The sequence below is a fragment of the Argiope bruennichi genome, chromosome 4 (assembly GCF_947563725.1).
Source record: "Argiope bruennichi chromosome 4, qqArgBrue1.1, whole genome shotgun sequence".
NCBI classification, from domain to species: domain Eukaryota; kingdom Metazoa; phylum Arthropoda; class Arachnida; order Araneae; family Araneidae; genus Argiope; species Argiope bruennichi.
The window spans coordinates 103,547,285-103,568,047 of record NC_079154.1 but is presented as its reverse complement, the minus strand read 5'-3'; the positions used below and the strand labels follow the sequence as shown (position 1 = coordinate 103,568,047).

At 29.2% G+C, this 20,763-nt stretch overlaps 1 protein-coding gene across 1 annotated transcript in view; it reads left to right on the top strand.

Moving 5' to 3' along the window:
- LOC129965619 (collagen alpha-1(IV) chain-like) overlaps nt 1-4,550 on the top strand; it is a 124,879-nt gene extending 120,329 nt beyond the window's left edge. Inside the window, exons 38-41 of the mRNA XM_056079671.1 lie at nt 841-1,053; nt 2,381-2,586; nt 3,283-3,369; nt 3,775-4,550. Coding sequence (XP_055935646.1) covers nt 841-1,053; nt 2,381-2,586; nt 3,283-3,369; nt 3,775-4,062 — 794 coding nt within the window. The 3' untranslated portion in view covers nt 4,063-4,550. The remainder of the gene's footprint in view (nt 1-840; nt 1,054-2,380; nt 2,587-3,282; nt 3,370-3,774) is intronic.
- Nucleotides 4,551-20,763: the final 16,213 nt, after the last annotated feature.

Sequence of the window (20,763 nt, the reverse complement as noted above, 5' to 3'; positions counted from 1 at the left end):
TTATGTGGACACAAAATCAAGTTGAATTTGTTTATTGTCATTTGGCAACAGCTCGCTCGTTCAGAATGTTTACTATTGTTAGTAACACTGTTGGCATGTTACCAAAAAATGACAAACTTCACTATCTGAGGTCATAAGGACATCAACATAAGCCATGTGAGTCATAATCGTACCATTTCTATAATATTCATGAAAAAGAAAGGGAACTGTGTAATTTTTAAAAGTTAAATATCAAACAAGGAATTTTATTACTGTTAAATAAATTGTGAAATTAATTATTGCTTAAGGGATGACTGTAAATACCTATTTTACTTTATTATAAAAATTGAAATTCGCAAAACTGTTCTAATATGAATAATCTGAAAATGAAATATTTTGTTTTTTTAAAAGTAAATCATTTAAAATAATTCAGATTTTTTTCAGCAAATATTATGAATGAGAAAATATATGTTTAATATATATAATGTTTAGGTACCTTAGTTCTTTATTGAGCTATTTAAATGATTCTAAGAATGTTGATCCATTTTTGTATGCAATAAATGAACTTATTGCAAATATTACCTATCAAAAAATTTGTTTGCTAAAAAAAAAAAATGGAATACCCTGAAATATGTTTATTTTGTTATAATTTTAAATAGTATTTTTTTTAGATCTATATCGTATCTTTACTTATTCTAGTCATAGTTTAATTTTTAATTTTGATTGACTTGTAATTAGCATTTAAAAATTTACCTGTAAGATTATTAAACTGGAAATTAAATGTTTTTGTTGTATAATTACATTTTCTATACGAGTTCTTCACTTTCTTTATAATAAATAATTATTAATTTCTTTATACAGGCCTTGAAGGACTTGCAGGTGTACCAGGATCCCCCGGAGAGGCAGGAATTCCCGGTTTACCTGGAAAACCATCAGCATCACGAGGCTATTTCTTCACAAGGCATAGTCAGACCACCGAAATACCTAAATGTCCTTTCAATGCTCCTCCCATGTGGACAGGGTATTCTTTATTATATCTGCAAGGCAATGAAAGAGCACATGGCCAAGATTTAGGTTGGATATTCACTAAGTTTTGAACCCTAAACTTACATTCTAATATTATATAGCTATTAAAACAGAGCAGTAAATTATCTTTTATATTAATAATGATTTTGCTCCGGGTATTTTTTGCTAGAAGTTTTATGAATTTTTTCCTTTATCTTTTTAAATGCATTTTGGCAGATGAATGCAGAAAGTCCATTTTAGATAGTTTTATAACAAATCTAGAATAAGATTTAATATACATAACTTAATCTCTACTTAAGAAAATATATTAATTTTTCTTGAAATCCTAAAAAAGATTAATCAATTTTATAAATGCATTATTCTTTGTGTCTTATATTCTATATTAATTGATATAACTATCATTTCTTGTGATTAAAATCCTTTCATGTATAATATTTTTAAAGTAAAAACTAATTTTGTATAAAATATTATAACATGAAATCTTTTACTGTCTAAAATCTTTATTATTTGCTTTTAATTGAAATTAGACTATTAATTGAATTAGACAGTTTTTAAAAAACATTGATAGATTATTTATTACTGCAAATTTTGTTCACAATTGGTGATATATATACGAATATTCAAAGTACAAATTCTCTTACATGCCATGTATAATAACTATGCAAGATATGGTAGAATTTGTCTGATTTGTTTGGGAAGAGATATGGAACATACATATATACATAAATGTAATGATGTTTATATATATATTTCTTAGTTAATTGTGCTATATAAAGAATAATTCAACTGTTAGTTTTTATTTAAACTTTTAGTTTACAATGATAAATTTAACTTGTGCATTGTATTATAGATTTTTAATAATGAAAGCTATAATACCTCTTTTAAGAAAATTAATTCGGTTGACAAAAATTTTATTAATGTTTCAAAATATATTAGATGCCTTGTAGACTTTTATATGAATTGAAATAAAAACTATTTTCCTATAAAATATTCATAATCGAACTAGAAGACCAAAGAAATCTGTACTCAAATGTTTGACTTATAATTTTAAGATATATATTATAATTTTTTTTAAAAAAAAAACTATTTTTTGGCAATATTTTCATTCCTTTTTATAAAACAAAATTCTCTTAGCCATGTTTTATAGTTGCACAGGTGTATTTTGATTAATACTATATGCAACTTATTTTTTGATACAACTGTTTACTTTCTCTACCATATATTCATTTATTCCATTTCTTAATAAGACTAATTTATTTATTATATATCTTAAAACAGAATCAAACCTTAATATTAATACTTAATTTCAATGGAAATCTTTTTTACTGTAGCAATTTTGAAATGTTTATTTAGAAGGAAAAATATTGTTTTACAGGAACACCTGGTAGCTGTTTGAAACGCTTCAGTACAATGCCATTCATGTTCTGTAATCTCAATAATGTATGCAATTTGGCCTCCAGAAATGACTTCAGTTACTGGTTGAGTACTCCTGAACCTATGACTATGATGATGACACCTATTGTCGGACAAGACATTCGTAAATATATCAGTCGATGTGCTGTTTGTGAAACACCAACTCAGGTTAGTCATGTAATGAATGAATAGTAATATTGGGTGGGTGGGGAGGGATACCATTTCTTTGTAAAAGAATATTTCCTATATTTTAACTTATTTTTCTTTCTTTCTTGCAGATAAGCAGTAACATTAACTATCTTATTATACAATACAAAATATTCAAAAAACTTTTTCTTGTTAATAAATTAACATAAACTTAGTAGATTGCTTTTTAAACATGAATGATGGCATTACTTTAGATAAATTATAAAAAAAAAAGAAATTTCCAAATTTTCATTTATAGCATTAAAAAAAATCAGATAATGTCTTTATTTAAAAATTGAAAATTGTCACTGTATTTATTTTGAATTGATGCTTTTGTATTATAATTCTACTAATTATTTGCTTAATATCATTTTCTTCTTCTAGCTTTCTTTGTATTTAATACTGTCAACTTTCTATGTGTATCACATTAAGCTCTTTTTATCTCAGTTTTTGTATAAATAAGATTCAACTTCTCAAGTGAAAATATTTTTCATAGAACAATATTTTATTTTTTCTCCAATTAGATTCTTTAAAAAATATTCTTTCTTTATTAATTTTAAATGTTATGCAGAAATGAAAGTTGATAGCTGTTGCATGAGATAAATATAAGTCTTCAAATATTTTTAATTTGTTCAATAACTTGCTGTAATTTTAATTATTATTATTATTTTGAAACAGGTTATTGCTGTACACAGTCAGACAATGGATATTCCAGAATGCCCAGATGGATGGGATGGCTTATGGATCGGCTACAGCTTCTTGATGGTAATTTTCTGTCTTTAAAAAACTGTCAATGTAATGAAAAAACACACACCTTAATGCATTATAAATTTTTGGTACCTCTTAATTATTTGAATATAACAATCAGCTTTTTAATTTTTGATGTTTTAGTAAAACACAAAAGAATTTCTTGCAATTTTTTTAGTAAATATTTTGTCTGTATGATGTCTTTTTAATATAGTTTGGTTTTATGTATTAATAATTTTATCTGAACCAGTTTTATTAAATATGCCATAACATTATAGCTGAAATATTACTTTCATCATATTAGCATTTTTTAATATAATAAACAGATCAAGTTTCTGAAGGTTCTTTAAACAAAATTTTATGTTGCATTTAAAGAAACAAGCTAATATTTTCATCAGAAATAAGCACAACACTTTTTTTTAGAACACCGATTCTGGTGCAGAGGGTATTGGACAACCCCTTGCATCTCCAGGATCTTGCCTTGAAGACTTCAGACCATTACCATTCATTGAGTGTCAAGGCCATGGTCGCTGTAACTACTTCACTACAGCACAAAGTTTCTGGCTGGCTACTTTGGACAGGCCAGATTCTTTTGGTGTACCACGTCCAGAAACATTGAAAGCTGGAGACTTACGCAGAAAAGTATCTAGGTGCCAAGTGTGCACAAAGAGGCATACTCCTGTTTTGAACTTGGGAGGCAGAACTGCTTGATATCATATATCATCTATGTTTAGAAACTGAATTATGTCATTATTTGTGACTTCCATATGTGGGCCATAACAGTCGCTGATGTTGGTGCTACAGTGCCTTGAACTACTTAAATACTTGATTTTAGCATTTAAAAATTTTAAGAATCTCAAATTGCTCAAGCTGCTAAAATAAAGATCTGCATCTCTTTTGATCCCCCTGCATATCTACTTAATGAATTTTATTTATGTTTGTGATGTTTTTATACATTTTGCCTGCAAGGAATCTCACTTGAGGAGTAATGGATTTATAAACTGGATTGGAAAAGTGAAAAACTAATATGTGCCAAAATATTTTTGCTTTTCACATTAGTGCTTTGTATTTATTTTTATAAAATGATTACCTCTTTCCTGTTAAAATATTTATTTCTTAAAACAGTTATTTTTAAATGCTGCCATCTGTTGTATAATATATAAGAAATTGAATAATAAACACTGCCAGTTTTTGTATGACTTCTTTCCTTTTCTCCCACTTTTGTTTATATCTTGGAATTTTTTTTTTTTGTCCAAACAGATAATAGATATTTAACTTTGAAAAATAATCCAAGATATTTTTATATAGCTAATTTCATTAAATATGGAAATTAGCATTGTGATGTTGATAAAAGTAAAAATCACATTTATGACTTGAAATGAAGAAAATAGATGTCTAAAGTATTAGAAACTAAGTTCGTAATAAAATGAAACTATGTAAGTAATTTATACTACTCTAAATTTAATATAATAATTAAATAAAATTGTGCTTATAGAAATTAATTTCTTGTGCATAAAACATATTATTCAGGGACAAGTTTACCATGGTCTTTGATAATTTCACCTTCATCTTGGATGGGAAAGGTACTTTGGTTTGCCAGATCCTGTACATTGATAAAGGTAATAATCAAAGACAGCAAATAAAAGGTATCCATAACATTTTTTGGATTTAAAAATTTTAAATTTTGCATAAAATTAATTTATTATTATTATTTTTAAATATTTATCTGTAATCCTTGAAAAATTGAAGTTGGAAGTGAACCTGAACAGTCACCAAACTCCATATCTCTGCACCATACCCTGAAAGAAAGTTTGACCTATGCAAATCTAAATTGGACAAGATTGATGTATATGGAGGGTCTTTGGTGGCAGCAGGGCTCAAATCTGTGATCTTTCAGTCCCCAGAATTGACATTATCCCTATGCTAGCATTTTTTGTTCACATAAAATAATATATATAATAATAATTTTTAAAAACCAGGCTGGGGCTATAGAAAAATACAATACCTTTCATTCTGACAAATTTAAACCTTCCATATTCATAAATTAAGTCAAATCTAAAAAGGCATTATTTACTATTTTTATAAAAAATAATTCCAACAAATTAATAACTTTCATAAAATTTTAATTATTTTAATTACGAATTTATAAAGGTTTAATTTAATTAAAAATAATTATTAAAATTTTATGTGAAGGGGCAAAATACTTTATATGGAATGAAATTTCGTAATAGACATTCTGTTACCATTTATTTTCGACAACACTTGAGTTTTCCTTTCAATAGATATCGTAAATTATACTGCAAGATTTAAAAGTACCTTATACGTATCAATGCAAATATTAAACTTTTCAATCAATTCGATTTTTCATAGGATATTTTAAACAGGATAAAGTTTGTAGACTGGCATATTATCTGTAAATTACGACATTGTTAATTATTCTCTTCAGGGCATAAGGATTGTTCGAATTTGAGTACCAAATTTGACAAAAAGTTATATTTTAGTTTGTGGGCTCTCACTATGAAAGGGGTGTTTCAAGATTTTTATTTTAATGAATAAAACTTTCAATTTCTTTCCTCGATAATTTCGAAGCACTTAATCTATTTTTTACACAATTTAAGAATTCAAAACTATAAGCTTTACAATTGCACCAATTTTATCGTTAATTAAACTTTAATAAATTTAAAAAAAACATTTTATAATGATATTTTTTATCATTACAACTATTGGATTAATACTCAATCGCCTTGCAAAGACATTAATTACATAAAATAAGTGAATCAAGCTTAAAATAAATTTATTGTTGGATTAAAGATTCTTTGAGACCAAAGAGTAAAAAAAATGACCCACACAATTTTTTTTACATGTAAATCGTTGCATTTATTTGAAAGACTTCATTTTTTATGAAAATAAAAATGCAGGTAATTGCGTTCAAAAGATAATGAAAATTCCCAAAATACCACAGTTACATGACAAACAATTATGCATGTAATCTAACATACCAATCATCTTATCCTGTTAACCCCCACTGTGCTATTGACTGGGCAATATTATTCTATTTCTGTGGATAAACCGGACTAATTCCATTTCTCTTTTTTCTTTTTCTTTTTTGCTTTCTCAAATTGCTAAATATTTTTTATATACCATAAACCTATCCATTAGTTCAGATTTTTTAATGAAATAAAAATTTTTTTTTCTTAAAATTTAATTTTGTTTCATAATTACATCTTAATCGTTGGCGTTTTTAACATAATTTTAAATAAATTCCTAAATCGATTAAAAAAAACTATGTTAATAAAGTTGTGACATGAGGTACTAACTTTCTCTGCTTGCAAAATGCGTATTAGATTTCAAATTTAACATGACACATTTTACGCATATAATATCAGTATAAATTTATTTTATCGCCACATAATTGTTTAAAGTGCTTTGCATTTATATCCCTATCAATAATAAGAGAGAATGTGTGTATGTGAATTGGCACTCTACAGACCACGTTTGACTAAAACTGCCAAATTTGGTACATATATACCTTGGAAGATAGAAAGCGAATTGTATGAAATTTTAAATAATTAACAATTAAACAAGAATTTGCCATTTTAATGCGATAACCCTTGACAACATTATTGCATAAAAATAATTTTTAATAAATTTAAAATTCAAAAAATTATTTTAACGATTTTAATTTAATTAGAATTTTTCCTGAATGCTGACACTTTTTATTATATAATTTTCAACAATGATTTCGATTGTTGCAAAGGTACTCAATCTCTTTCCATTGCTTCAAATATTTAATGCTGTAATTTTCCTTAAATTGTTGAACGTTTAGGTAGAAGAAATTTCGATTTTTAGCTATGAAGTGTACATGTGAAATACGAAAGAGAAATTAAAATATCGCAGTTAGGAAACAAATAATACGCAAAATTTGGTTTTTAAAGGTGTCATTATGTCATGACATTGGATCCAGTTTAAAAAGTTCATTTTTTACAATAAGTTAAAAGAGTGTCAGAATTAAAAGTAACAGTTTTAATTCCCATCATAAGTTGTTTCTATACACTGTGGATGAAACCCTTAATTTATGTATCAATTATGTAATTCAAATTAAGCCTTTTGAATATTTTATGAAAATTAATTATTCGTCAAAGGAGACTTGTAATAAAATAATCTTTTTCAGGATGACATTTTTACATATGTATATATATTTCATTTATATATCTTCAAAATTTATCTCTTTTAAATAAATTTTATCAGGGCGGCTTTTTAAATAGGTTGAATATCTCTATACCTTTTAAAAAATGATTAACATAGAGTCTACAACTTGAAAGCTTTTTTACATTTTTATTCATTTCTGAATAAGAAAAATGATGAACGAGTGTGATTCTACTTGTGCTTTGAAACGTTGCACACCGTGGACATTTCGATCCTTTTGAAGTCTTCCTTTTCTCGAATCGGCGACGTAAAAAATGTCGGCGCCCGAAATCTCCTCCGCGAGACAAATATTTGACAACTGTATTAAAGCTAGTTCCATTTCAATTTTACGAATGGAAGTTTTTTTTTTCGCGCGACATTTTGGCGACGCTCTACTCGTCCTTTACTTCCAATTTCAAAGAAATACAAACATTTGAACGATGTTTTCAGTATTCTTTTCTAATACATTTTATGCAATATTTTTATAACAGTGTATGGAATTTACAAGTTTGTATTTTATTTAATTCTGATGCGACTTTAATGTTATTTTAAAACTTGATTTGTATACATGAGAGATGGTTACGAATAAATTTAAAAAAAAAAAAATATTTTTAATGGCTGGGTTTCAAGATACAGGATGACTTGAATTAGTGTATTTTCTTCAGAACACTGTAGAGAAAAAGAAGGATGGGGATTGGCTAGAATGGCATAAGTATAAGGAGACATCACAAAAGTGAATATTGATAAAGTTTAAAAATTAAATTAGTATGATCTTTTATGCAAATAAAAAGAAAAATCTTCTAGTGATTAATTAGAAATTATGAATAAATCAAAAATCTTTTAGAAAATGATTACAGTTTGTATTTTAATTACTGCGGCGACACTTGTAATTTGTTGTGCACAATATTTTTCATCAATTTGAATAATTTAGGTAATGAATTATTAAATTTTTTAAATAATTTATTATGCTTGAAAAATATATTAGTTTTATTAGACCTACATCAATTTATAAAATTTGCCGTTCTATACGAAAATTATAGGAAAGTAGTTATCCCAAGAGGATTCCAAGAAAGGGATGAAAAATTAACAACAACAAAAAAAAGTAGCTTGTGGAGGTGGAGCAAAGCTTTGGCACTATCAGGGGCACTAAATTACCTCGGTGCTGACCTGAAGGGAGGTGGGGAAGGGAACAGCAATGGAAAAAAGCCAAAACTTACACATGGTGGTGTATTATAGAATATGAAAAAACAAAAGAAAGCAAAAAAAAAAATAAATAAATAAAATAAAGGTTATCATTTATGGTTTTTTTTTATATCCACAATATGGTGATTTTTGTGTTTAATTTCGTCGTGGACTGAAGAAAACCATAATGCATTTTAAGGTAGTCTATTTTCCCATTAATTTATGGAGTTCAAAATTCATACAGATCGATGGTTTTGATGATAATATATACAAGCTTTCATTTTTCTATGATTTTTTTTTTGTATTTTTAATTTATCGCAATTTTATATACAAAGACAAGCTGATACATGGAATATCTTCTGATAGATTTGGTACACACTTCGATTCACGCTACGCATTCCGAAGTCAAAAAAAGTCTGTTGAATTTTACGTTTACAATACTCTGCGTTTTTATTTTGCTACCAGCAATAGACGACTACAGTCCTAGAATGTGTTTTCAAAAACAGATAAGTCTAAAATGATTAGATTCATAAACATCTCGAAATCATATATTTGACAGTTATAATACTTTTATTATTCTGTTTACAAAAAATAAAGGGGGGGGTGGGGGTAGGGGTGACTAAAGGAAGAAGAACCTCCGGAAAAAATTATGAGTTTGTAGTGAAAGCTTATGAGCCAGTTAACAGCTGCGCTATTCAAGCAATTGCTTTTGTATCATGGTCATGTTACTGGACTGCTAACCACAAGGTCCCAGGTCTATCCTCGCACATCCCAATCCCATACAAGTTTTATGTCAGAAATTTTTACCTTATATATATATATATATATATAATTAATCGAGTTAACATTTGAGTGTTTATGACATTTGTTATAGTCCGTTGCATAACTATAGCAATTTTAAATTGTAACTAATAAGCATAAGGACTGCTATAAAATTATCATGTGACAACAAATGAATTATAACAATAACAAGGGTTATTCACTGTTATTACTGAACAGTATTACCTTATTATTTTTAAAAAAATGATCTTAAGTACTCATATTTTTACTTTGATTTATATTTTTTTTATAATAACTAGATTTTTTTTTGCAACGCCCAAGGAAAGGAATACTACTATATTAAACACCTTTTTGCTTACATTTATCAAGGGAGTACAAAAATAGTGGTGTAAGTAACGAGAAATCGCTAACATAGGTAAAAAATCACAGAAAACAGGAGTTAAAATTCTCACAAATACACTGACATTAACATTTTAAAATATTTCTTTTTTTATTCCTAGGAGTTTCTTCAAATAATTACTCAATACGAATTATTTGCTGGTACTATTTTGCTCTTAATATTTTTGCAAACCCACTGGATTGGATAATTAAAATTTTCTTTCAATTTAGATATCTTTCATATTGTAGGTATGGAGTTACAATGTAATAAAATCTATTTCATTTCATGAAGCATTAACATTTTATTAAATAGCGCAGATAATATTATGTTTACAGTATTAACTGTTAATATTGTTTGTACAATATTAAGAGACATTTATTCCGTCTAATGGCAGATTTAGTTACTTTGCGACCCTAGGAGTGTGCATTATGAGGAACTTCCTTTAATAGGATACTGAGGATACAAGTATGTACACAGTACTATTGAAGCACACATTCGATTTATATAAATATTCTAATAACTGAGTGAAGTGAATGAAATATATCAGAATCTAATTATACTTGATAGCGATTAAATATTTTCCTAATATTTTATCTTTCATAAAATCTATATACAAACTTACTTATTTGGCAAACTGGGAAAATAAAGTTTTCAAAACGGCATGCTTCCAGCTTTATCTCAGTCTAGGGAATCTAGACAGCTTCCTAGCCTGCCTAGTAAAAAAATAAAAAATCCAAATAAAAAAAAATTGTTTTTTACCGAAATATTTAGTTTAAAGTGGATTTCAGCTTACAACTCCTATGAATCAAATCTACTATTTATCTTTAAAATTCATAAAAATAATCGAAATCGCTTTCATTCTTCTCCATAATTAGTTTAGTTTAGTTTAGTTATGTTAACGTCCCGTTGTAAAGCAACACTAGGGCTATTTTGGGAATGACCTTGTCATTTTGAACCGCGGTCAGATGACGAGGACGACACCTGAGCTGGCACCCCCCTCTCCTTCCTCTCCATAAATGATGGTACTCGAAGAGCTCCTAGTAGATGGTGACACCTTTTTACTTTCTCGTATATGCAGTAATATAGTATCATCAAAAAATTGAACTTGGGATTTAGACCAATTTCCACGTTTTAAAGCTCCCCGAGTTCGAAAAACACATTTTTGAAAAATGCCTGTACGTCTATCTATTTGTTTAAATTGAATTTTGACCCCAAAGAAAAGTCTCATCTGGTAATAGATTTGAGAAAATCTATTGTAAGATTCCATATTATTTACTAATAACGAATTATGAAATGTATTAAAGATAAAACAAAACAATAAAAGTAAAAACTGAAATGTGTTAAAGAGTAAAGAATATAAAATAACAAAAGTAAAAAAAAAAAGCACATGAAAAGATGTTTTTATTAGTGAGCCGAATTTGTAAAAGATTCTTTTTTATCAAAAATTTGAAGTCAATACAAAATCGCAAGAATAAGGCATTGACAACTATATCATAAGTAAAATAATTCATAAACATTCATTAAAATTTTGAAATGTGCAATATTATATATCAGTTCCTGATGCTTTCAAGACTTTAAATTAATTTCAGTATCAAAAAAATTAATTTGATAAAATACTAAAAATCTTACTAAAAGATACCAAAAATATTATTTGTATTAATTTATAAAAGTGTGCTTTTAATTTTAAAAAAAATATTTCTATTTTACGTTTATTTTATAATGTTGTGCATGTATTTCTTAATATAAATATATGTTTGAATAAATATATACCAAATATACTTCTAAATGCTTAATGCTACTATTTAAATATATTTCAGACTTTATCAGGTCATTACTAGTTGGCTATTTATTTCATTGTATTTTGTTTGAGAATTCCAATTCCCATTTAACAAAGCCTGACCTCATTTTTATTCAGTTGATCAAATTAAAAGTTAAAAAACTTCTTTAGCCCTACACTTTGCTTACGATAGCTCTGGTTAACAATACCTTTACTTAGAATGACAATAGCTGAACTTTCTTTAAATAAGAATCCTCGGATCTTCATTTAAAGAATATTACTTTAGCATTTTTCACAGCCTAACACGAAGCCATTCTGGTAGAACCATTTCTTTAACAACTATTTCGATTGCTAAATTGCTCTCCAGGTTTTCCGCATAATTGAATCCGGAGCCGAATTCTCACAGTTCAACAAGACAAAACAATTCCACAAATGGGCCAGGTCATTAAAGGAAAATTAGAATCATGTAAATACCGAGAAGAGTATTAAACCCAAAATTAAACTCAGTCTTTGCTTGCCATTATGTTTATTTCTCCCACAAAGTCTAGTACAGGTTTTAAATAGGATGAATCTTAGCAAAGTTACAACATTTACTACGGAGTTTTACAAGAATGGAGTTGGACAACATCGATTTTGGTTTTCTGATCAAAACAGACGATTTACTTTTACTAAAAAGATAATTTTTATAGATCAATATACAATGTATAAAATGCATGATGCGACATGCATTATGCAGAATTCACTCAGGAGAGACTTTTGGACAATGAGCGACCAAACTTGAGATGTAATTGCTTTTAAGTGCTCCCTGAAAAAGGACCTTTAAAGATTTTAATTAAAAAACCTATCAAAATTTAAACGGTTTTTTAATAACTTTAACTCATATTATTATGAATTTATAGTATTGCTTCCCTGTGCAGTAGTCTGGTAAGAAAGATAGTTTTATAGGTATAGTAATAGTTGCTGAATGGATGCTAAATCAGTGATCCTAGGTTATCATTTGATGATTATGCGATGTATTTGGCAAGACAAACTAAGGTTCCAGAAACTCCTGAAATTCTGGCGATATATTGATTAGTTATTACATTTTTTAGTATCAGTATTGACTTAACTGAAAGTAGCAGACGGGTTGAGAGTCGTCAGTAGTTGAGCGATGTCTCTCTCCTGTGAGTTATCTTTGAGCGCTTTGTGCTGTTACAATTATTTATAGCTGATTTGCTGCTTGTACTGATATCTATTGCAAATATTGTTCTGTATGCTTCAACTATTTTTTATTGTCTGTGTTCTCGCTCATCCATGTAGAATAGGGCGTTTTTATTTATTATTGAGTTTGTTAGAACTTCTTTATGTATCATTCACGAATGGATTTTTGTATTATTTCCGTAACAATACTATTGCAAAAAATTTACGTATCTATCATAGTTATTGCGTATCTACGTTATATGTTTTACGTTACGTTATAATTACTGCATTTCTTGCTTGGCTTTATTGTACTATGAAACTAGTTGAGAATGCATTCTGCATTCCTTATTGCTTGCAAATTTAATCTAAAATTAAGGACATATCTATAGATTTGGTATAAAGATTATGCGCTAAAGTCTACAAACTTAATATGGCATAATTTTGTGTCAATTAGTTCACAGACAGAACAACAGAAAGTCGCCTCGAAAACGGTTTTAATTTGGAATTTGATTTACAATTCTAGCGATAAAACCATACCACAAGTTACACCCAATTAGCTCGTAGAGTTGTAGAATTATTGAATTCATGTGCACACGGAGGATAGATACAATCTGTCCTATGATAACATAGAATGGATATTGTCTGAAATTTCATAGAAATATGCAATTACGGGGCTGCATGTCGATTTTAATCCTTAAGTTCCTTTTTTTACGATTTTGCGTTTTCATGCTGATATATATTCATTCCATAAATGGTTCTTTCGAACTCAGGTTCTCTCACCAAAACGGTAGGAAAGGGATATGAATGTCCAGAATCCTAAGGGAGATAATTCAAATTTGGGAATGAAGTGCTTTTGATATGTTGGTTGGTTCTTACTTTCTGGTGGATATAGTAATGGTGTTGTGCTGAGTTACTAGCAGTCCGATGACGAGACATACATCCTATGGGGAAGATTGTTCTGCAGTCGATGATACCGTTAGGACTCAGTGCTATCATGACGACGGCCAAATCAATCAAATCATCAATGTCTTTGAATGGAATGAGGTGCTTCAAGTATGGGGATGAGAATTTTCGGCATGGTTGTCGGTTCTCACTTCCCCAGATGGGTACATTAAGAATGTGGTTCCAATTCCCTCTTTTTCCGTGACGGGCGTACATCCTACGGCAGGGACTTTTCGTGTATGTTAACGAGGATTAGTGTTTGTGCTCTTATCTGCATTATCGAGATGATTGTCATTCTGTTTATATCAGAAGTTTAAGTACAGCAGAGGAAGCTAATATAAATTTATGAATGTCGAGGTTGAATTTTTGACAGTGTCATTTTTTATATATATTTCATGGCATAAAAATGAAAATCTCAGTCTTCATTCCACTCCTTTTTATAAAGAAAATTTATAAGAAAATTTCTTTATTTACAAATTTTACTAGATTTTATTAAATTAGCGCTAAATATATATAAAAAAACTTTTTGAAAACATAAAGAATACGCAAATGGAGGCGAAAAAACACGAACAAAACGAGGATTCTGTGATATGGCAATCGAAAACGGCACTCCAGTGGCAGCACGTAAGAGGGTTAACCGGATTAGACAGGAATAAAAAACTACTTCTCTCTTTCATTATTGCTGCCGAAAATAGACGCAGCTAATAAAAAGAGAGTCTATAGCAGAGAAAGAAAGAAAAGAAGAAAAAAAAATTCAATGCAATTTGAATGTAGAACTTTTCAGTCAAATGAGAAGGGTTGCCGATTTTCCGTTTTCACTGGGCTTTTTTTTTTTTTTTTTTTCATTCTGTGCGGATATTGAGTCCCATGGACCCCCCCCCCCCGCCTTTGCATAATGGTGTTAACAAAACAATGCAAATTTACAAGTTTCTACTTTGGAAGGCTAGAAAGATAAGTTCTTTGACTGCCTGAAGAGATAAAGAATTTGAATGAAATGGGGATAAAGAAATACTTTTTATTCTTAGATTTATTTTATTCTTCTATGAGTAAAGGAACTGTAAAAAAGAGATACAAAGTTTTAGACAGGAGAAAAAAATTAATGCTATAGTTTTTGTTTCATCATTGTTCATTTCATTATAAGCTTATTTTTCTGAATAATTTTTAGAATTTTTTCTATTTTAGGATTGTTGCGACTAGATTTTAAACTTCATAACTAAATGATAATAGCTTCATTCCCATAAGTATCAAAAATCTTTTGTATATCAGTGTTTATTGCTCTTGAATTCAAATTCATAAGTTCTTGGTTGAAGTATTGACTTGAAAACAATAAACAATAACATACCTACCATTAAATAATTTTTTTGATGTCTCTCAAAAATTTATCCCTAAAGTTTCTTATTTAGAAATATTTCTTGAAAAGTTATATTTTAGTTCAGTTTTGAGTGCAAATATATTTAGAATATTTGAAGCTAAACGATTTTAAATAAAACTAGAAAGAACAAGAAAAATTCATTCCACAAATTTGAAAGGTAGCAAGGTTAAGTCGTCTTAGGCAATTAAAACTGCATTAATATGCAAAATTTAAGATTTGTTTTCATTTTCTGCAATTTCATAAATAGTATATTGAAAGGCATGAATGCCTATTGCATAGGCACAATCTAATACTTAAAAGGTGAACAAAATTTAGTAAGAGAAATAAAACCGGAAACTTTCTCGCAATAAAGATGCTATCCCGAGAATGTTTTACATTACACTGGTGTACAATAATTACGAAATACTAACCTTTAGAGTGAATTTTTCAATTTTACTGAATCTATCGTGTTATCCTTGGCGAGTTTTTTTGGCGATGGATGCGGCATGCGGTTAATAGTATTTGAAATTGGAATTTATGTTTTAGATACGTTTTCACAACCGACTGAAACAGAAATTCGACACAAAACTGCACTTGTAGTCATAAATTCCCATAGCAGATTTGATGTTTTAAAATAATTCAATTTTTATTACATATTTCTAAAATACATATTTATTACATATTTATAAAATACATATTTATTACAAATTTCATATTTACATATTTCTAAAAGAACAGACCGACTGGCAATTAATCTCTTTTTAGATTCCGCTCAAAATTCGATAGGTGTAGAAATTATAGATTCTTCAAACCAAATTTTATCCATCTAGCTCTCTTCGTTTTGTAGTTATTGTGCTAACATAAATTCGGACAACAGGACAGACAAACTTCCTCTAACTGGATTTCGCTCAAAATCTGATAGAAATAAAAAAAAGTTGGTGTAAAGACCGTATACCAAATTTTATCCGTCTAGCTCAAAGCGTTTTGGAGTTATCTTTGTCTGAGCCAGATAGATAGACGGACATTTTCCAAAAAAAAAAAAAAAAAAAAATGTTTTTAAACTCGGAGAGGAGTCGAGAAGCGTGGTGATTTGTTAAAATCTCGAGTTCGATTTTTTTTTTTTGCCAATTACTATAATATCCCCTATACTGCGTATACGATAAAGTAAAAAAGGTATTATTAGCATAATAGCAGTGGTACAAAACAGTGGCTATTAGAGAGAAAAACATTCCTTTTGTAAGGGATTTCTCTAATTTCAATGGTTCCCGTGGCACAGTCTATTCATTCTCAAAGCAATCCTTTACAAAAATTCAAGAAGCAAGAGTGACTATTCTTCAATAAGAGTCTGTATAAGTTACCTGTCTCTCTTAGGAAACGACAATACCACTATATGTCTCTCCAAAGCAGCCTAAGCATGTTCAATTGGATTTAAATCAGAGGAGAAGGCTGGCCAATCTATTCGACTTTCTCATTTTTCAGAAGTTTATGAGCATCAAGATACCTGCTGGTTTGGATAATATTATCCATAAATACAAAGTCTGAACCTGTGGTGTCTCAGAACATAGGCAAGTGTATAACGCAATATAGTATAACTAAATAACTAAATGGAATATTAATAACAAAATACAAAGAACTAAATGAAAACAATAAAACAAATAGAAATCTGTCCGTTTATACTGGACAAGATTTTAGTATAATTCTAATGTAGTTCTATTCATAGAATTTGTATTTTCTTCGCATTGATTTGTCAACAAGGCTAACCAACATTTTTTAATCAACCTGTGTGTGCCCTCCCCTTTTCTGCCCTTAACTTCAGCGACCCTAGGCAGTTGTCTAGTTTCGAGAAATATTTTATAGACAAGTGCTTTAGAAATATTCAGTGGGAATGATTCATAAATCTATTTTATTATGATAATCAAAAGAAATTTAGCAGTATAAATATCAAAATTATACAAAATATAAGAAATTGAGAAGCAGCTTCAAAATGATTATAGAGACAATTATACGATTATTATGAATATACTATTATTAAGACTTATAAACAAAACTATTCAAAATAATTCTAATTTTTTTAAATTTAAAAATATTTAAAATCTTTATTCGCTTTAAGCATATTTTTGAAATATTTGGAGAAAAGTTTAATACTTTCTGAATAACGTAAAAATGGAAAATATTTACTGAAAAGAAATTTTCCATCTTCCAGCTTTAAAATGATATTTAAATTGCATTGAAATTCTGAATGGCATTTCTTACCAAGAATTGGAATAAGATTTCCAGGAAATTTTTATACGACATGAAATCTAAGATGGAGTATCTGAAAATATTTCTGTTTAGAATATTTCTTTTTCTAAATAAATAAGCTTTTGTAAATATTTTGCGATAGGAACATTAAAATTTGTATCAGCTACAAAAGTATTTTTTGAAATGTTTCAAACATTTTATCAATCATTGGTACAATCATCAATCAAGCTTATCATCAATCATTTACATCATCAATCATGCTTAAATATTTTATGGAGCATTTACAGATTGTTGGTTCTTGCCTTTTTTTTTTTTTTCGTCCAAAATTTTCTCACATTTTATGTGAGAAATATCTCATTTTAACACTTTTTGGAATTACCTTTTTAGCATATAAAAGTTTGATTTAACCATAAGGTAACAAGTATTAACACAATAACAAATACCTTTTAAATTATTTTACAAACATTTCAAGAAATCTGAAATTTTTATACGAAATATCTATTTTCTGCCTTTTTTATATATTCATTTAAGAAATATATATAAAAAAATATTGTAATCATCAAACATTCGACTTCAGTATTTTTAAGAATCTGTATTTCAGATAGAAAAGAACTTATATCCCCATATTTCTCTCAAATAGATAGACGTAATTCTAGACTTCTTTGAATAATAATAATAAAACATTTTTGGAATTCTGTCCGTTTATCTGACATTGAAAAGACATTGTTTTAAGAGTAGATATGAGCAGTGAGAGTCGTTTAAGAAGGAGTCCGAGAGACGAAGGTGTCTGAAGGTGCTCTTGATTTTGTGAGAAGCTTCGTGTGATTCGGATTTCTGTATTAAGATCCACCTGATAAAGATCAGTGGATTTCTGGATATGCCCCTGGAGTAGCTCTTTCAGTTATCAGCCGGTTAGCCTTTTTTTTGGGGGGGGGGTTATTCTCCGAATTCATAGAGGAACTATTTCATAATTAATTTTCAACTGTAGTGTGAATTTTGTAAATAATATTAATCGAGATGAGAATAAGTTGCTTTTGTGTACATATATAAAGCTATAAATAAAAGAATTGTTTTGTTACGTTACTCTCTTATTTGATTGGTCAGGATCAAGACATCACAGCGTGTACAAACTCGTGATGGTTTAAAAGGTTCAAAGAGGTTCGAAAATAGATTAATAATGACCCAAATCCCGCTGACCATGCTTGACAAATATTCTATTCGCTTTCTGTTTCGGCCTCAGATAGCTATGATGAGTTACACGCGTAAAATTTTCTGGATTTTATTTTTCAAAAATAACTAATCAAAATAGTTAATTAAATCATTCCCCGTTGAAAGGCACGTGCATCGTAATTCCATTAAAATGATCTATTTTTCCTATAAATAATCAAAATATTATTTTTCTATTAATAATTATATCATAACAATGAATTAAATAATTATACCAAATTTCATGACATGCGCTCGTTTAAACTAGCTTCAATTAATTTTAATCCTTCCCTCAATCTTACAAATTATAATTGCTATTGCAAATTATGATGTGGAGGTGCTCGTGACCATTTTGTCACTCCACGGAATCCAAAACATCAATACGTTGCCATTGCTTGTCAGAAGGAGTATGCAAGTTAAAGGGCAACTGAAAGTCAACAATATTATGTTAATATACTTGACATTCTAACTGTATATCCGAAGAAAACCACTAATTCACGGGACAAGGGGGAATCATAGCTTCTTTACCTGGATAATGCACCAGCCATAAATCGGTGATTGTCAAGATGTTTCTGTTGACGCACGGCATAATCTCCATCATAGCACAATTGGCAGATGTTTCCGGTGGTAATTCGGTGGTTCACCAGATTACCACCAGGTGTCACCGCTTATTATTTTCTTGTTCTCAGATAGTCAGTATGTTTATCTGACTATCTGAGTACAAGTGATCATGGTAGTTAAAAAAGTTCAAGAGCTAGACAGATAAAATTTGGAATAATGATTACAATAGTAGTCCTATGCCAAATTTTAATCTCAATCGTTCGGAAAAAAAGGCATCCAAAATACATATTTCATTTTTAGGCACTTAGGCATATTGATCGCATCCCGGGAATTAATCGCCAAAGATCTCCCGCTAGGTTTAGCAAAAATGCCAGATTTAAGCCAAAGATCTATATTTCATAAATATTCTTCGCCAATGCCATACGAAGAACTCACGACCTTATCCAAGCTCAGCAATTTTATGTGGCGAGAGGGGGATAGTACCTTTATTAGACAGTATGGGAGAAAGTTTTAGGAAACCACTCCCTCTGGCTATTCCTCAAGGTCAAGTTGAAATGAAAAGACTTTTAGAAAATGCCCCGATTGTTTGTTTAGTTATATTAACGCTCAGTTTTAAAGCAACATGAGGGCTGTTTTGGCATGGACCTCATAATTTTGAACCTCGGTCTGATGACGAGGACGACACCTGAACTGGCATCTCCCTCTCCAAACTTCCACAGCACACCAGAAGGAGGACGTTTTGGCTCGTTGGATTTAACGTGCACCAGACCCGCTTGCACGACGGTTCTTCGGTGGAATCGGGCTCGAACCTGAAACCCTCCTTCTTCGAAATGGAGACCTTACCACCAGGCCACCACGGTCCTTAGAAAATGACACCCGAAGCACAGTTTACAACTTTGGAAATTTTATATTTGCGTGATGTAAGAACTGAGGAAAGGAGTTCATTAAAGCTCATAATATGAAAATTCTATAAAAATAAAAAATGAGATGTTTTGATTCATTACTTCGGCTTCTTTCCTGCAGTAGTTAGATAGCTTTTGCTTAAGAAAAGATTAGAATCAGTTAATATTTCTAGAAACATTGCAAATGAATATATTCTAAGAAATAAATATATTACGGTTCCACGAAATGGTTGTATGGCTTTTCCGTATGGAACATTTTCGTACCGGTCATAAAACTGTTGATCAACGGTCTTATTTACAAGCCGGTTACTGATATGAATCAGTTCTGTAAGAGGTTACAACATTTTAAACGTTATCTAAAAGTTCCAGATTTTGCAAAAATTAGCATGATGTTTAACGCAATTTTGAAGACTTAATGACATGTTCTTTAGTACAATTTCATGCGTTTTAATACAATCTAAATACTTTCCACTTTGACTTGTATGAAAGTTGAATTGCTGTTCAACGAATTCATTCAAAAATACATGATAAAAATCAAGGACGAATGATATTTCTTCTCATATAAATATTGTATTGACTCTCAAATATATATATATGGCAGATATAAGTCAAACGGTCTGATTTATACAGCATCAGCACATACATACACAAATAGATGGAACCCTCTTTCTTATGTTAAAGTATACCAAAATATAGTTAAAATACCAACACATTTTTGACAAATGCT